This window comes from Nannospalax galili, unplaced genomic scaffold (genome assembly GCF_000622305.1).
Source record: "Nannospalax galili isolate Female #2095 unplaced genomic scaffold, S.galili_v1.0 scaffold4497, whole genome shotgun sequence".
NCBI lineage: Eukaryota > Metazoa > Chordata > Mammalia > Rodentia > Spalacidae > Nannospalax > Nannospalax galili.
The window spans coordinates 1-1,992 of NW_008339242.1; the positions used below are offsets into that span (position 1 = coordinate 1).

General features: G+C 39.8%; 1 protein-coding gene across 1 annotated transcript; it reads right to left on the reverse strand.

The window, feature by feature from the left end:
• Window positions 1-1,050: 1,050 nt before the first annotated feature.
• LOC103734767 (olfactory receptor 14J1-like) lies at window positions 1,051-1,992 on the reverse strand. The gene has a single exon (XM_008833839.1). It carries the CDS (start codon window positions 1,990-1,992, stop codon window positions 1,051-1,053), a length of 942 nt encoding a protein of 313 aa, XP_008832061.1.

The window sequence follows — 1,992 nt, forward strand, 5'->3', positions numbered from 1 at the left end:
TAGAGGCTCATCCATAATTAAGGTACCTATTTCAAACTTTTCCCTCCCAAGGCTCAAGGACCATTGAAGAAGAGGAGGTGGAAAGATTTTAAGAGCCACAGGTGGTGGATGACCACTGAAAGCGATGTTTACCAGATGTTTACCAGGCCAAGCGATGTTTATCAGGTCATTAACACATATGAACTCATAGAAGTGGTGACAACATGCACAAGTCCCATGCAAGCTCAAACTAAAAAAAAAATCCAATATAGATATGGGGAAGTGGGTAAGAATATCAAACCCATACTGAGGAACTTTTGACAAATGATGGCTGCAGGGAAGAGGAGAGACAATGTCTTACAAGGATAAGACTATTGGTTGATTAAGTTCAAGTGGATGGACCTACACTGAAAAATTTATAAAGTAAAAAAGAGAATTCATTTTAACTGTAATGTGCAAGAGTCAAAAATGAAAATTAATAAACCACGTAGAAGAAAAAATACTATTTGACCATGAATTACACTACTTAAATTGCATTGACAAGAATTATTACAGCTAAACTGGAAGTAAATAAATAGCAATGACACAGAATTATGTGATAACTGGAAAAAACATTTATATGGATAGATACAAATTGAAATTCACATTTTATGTTGACTCTTAATAGTAACCAATATACCTTGTTAATGTGCGGAATTGTAGGAAATAATGTAAGTTTTTCTTATTATTCTTTATTATTGCCCATGCATGGATTTTTTATGATGTGATATCATTCTTGCTATATCCCAGCATGTGTTGAAGTGTATACACACAGCATGTGTTAAAAGATCCTGGGACTTTGATGTTGGGCTATAATTTTAACTTCCATTAAGTTGAGAGCAAAAATAATCTCAATGCTTTAAGTAAGAAAGCAATGCATTTCTTTAATTACAGTGACAATATATTATACAGAACATCCATAAAAATGCTCTTGCTCTTAAAATATTGACATTAATGCTACAAACTGAAGGAATCCAAATGAACAAAAACTTTCCTTGTGTGTAATATTGGTAACTACTAACAGAACTAAGATTACTTTTTCTTTGCGAATCCTCTACTCAACAGTAACTTCCTTACAGCCCCCTTCATGGCCTCATTCCTCAGACTGTAGATAACAGGGTTGAGGGTTGGGGTAAGTACTGTGTAAAACAAAGAGAGCATGAGGTCAAAGATAGTTGGAGAGTCTGAGGTTGGCTTTAGATAGACAAAGGCTCCAGTGGAGAGAAAAAGTGATACAACACAGAGGTGCGGCAGGCAGGTGGAGAAGACCTTAGACCGACCTTCAGCAGAGGGCATCCTGAGGACTGTGGAGAATATGTGGACATAGGAGAGGGCGATGGCGATGAAGCAGACAAATGCCATTGTAGACATGAAGGCAACCACTCCAACAATTCCAAGGTAATCACTGGAGCAGGAAAGCTTGAGCAATTGTGGGATATCACAGAAGAACTGGTGGATTATTTTAACTTTACAGAATCTGATAGAAAATGTAGTTGTTGTGTACAAGATGCCCGAGATGCCACCACTTAACCACACAGCTGCCACAGCCCATCCACATTTTCTGGGATCCATGATGATTTCATAGTGCAGTGGGAGGCAGATGGCCACATAGCGGTCATAGGACATCACTGTGAGAATGGCCACCTCAGCCCAGGCCAAGGACATGAAGAAGAAAACCTGCAGCACACACTGTGCATAGGAAATGTATCCACTGTCAGTCAGGGAACTGTGGATAGACTGAGGAACAGTGACAGACAGGGAGGAGAAGTGCAGAAAGGAAAGGTGCTTCAGGAAGTAATACATTGGAGATTGGAGCTGTGGGTCCAGCATTGTGATGGTGATGATGATGAAATTACCTGCCAAGCCCAACAAGTACAACACCAAGAAGAGCAAAGCGTGTAGGATCTGCAGCTCCCGGTTGTCAGAGAACCCCAGGAGGAGGAAACCACTCACTCTGGTTATGTTTGTCATCAT

What these genes read in the sequence shown, in the direction of transcription:
- LOC103734767 (XM_008833839.1), bottom strand. Translation starts at nt 1,992, where the DNA reads ATGATGACAAACATAACCAGAGTGAGTGGTTTCCTCCTCCTGGGGTTC.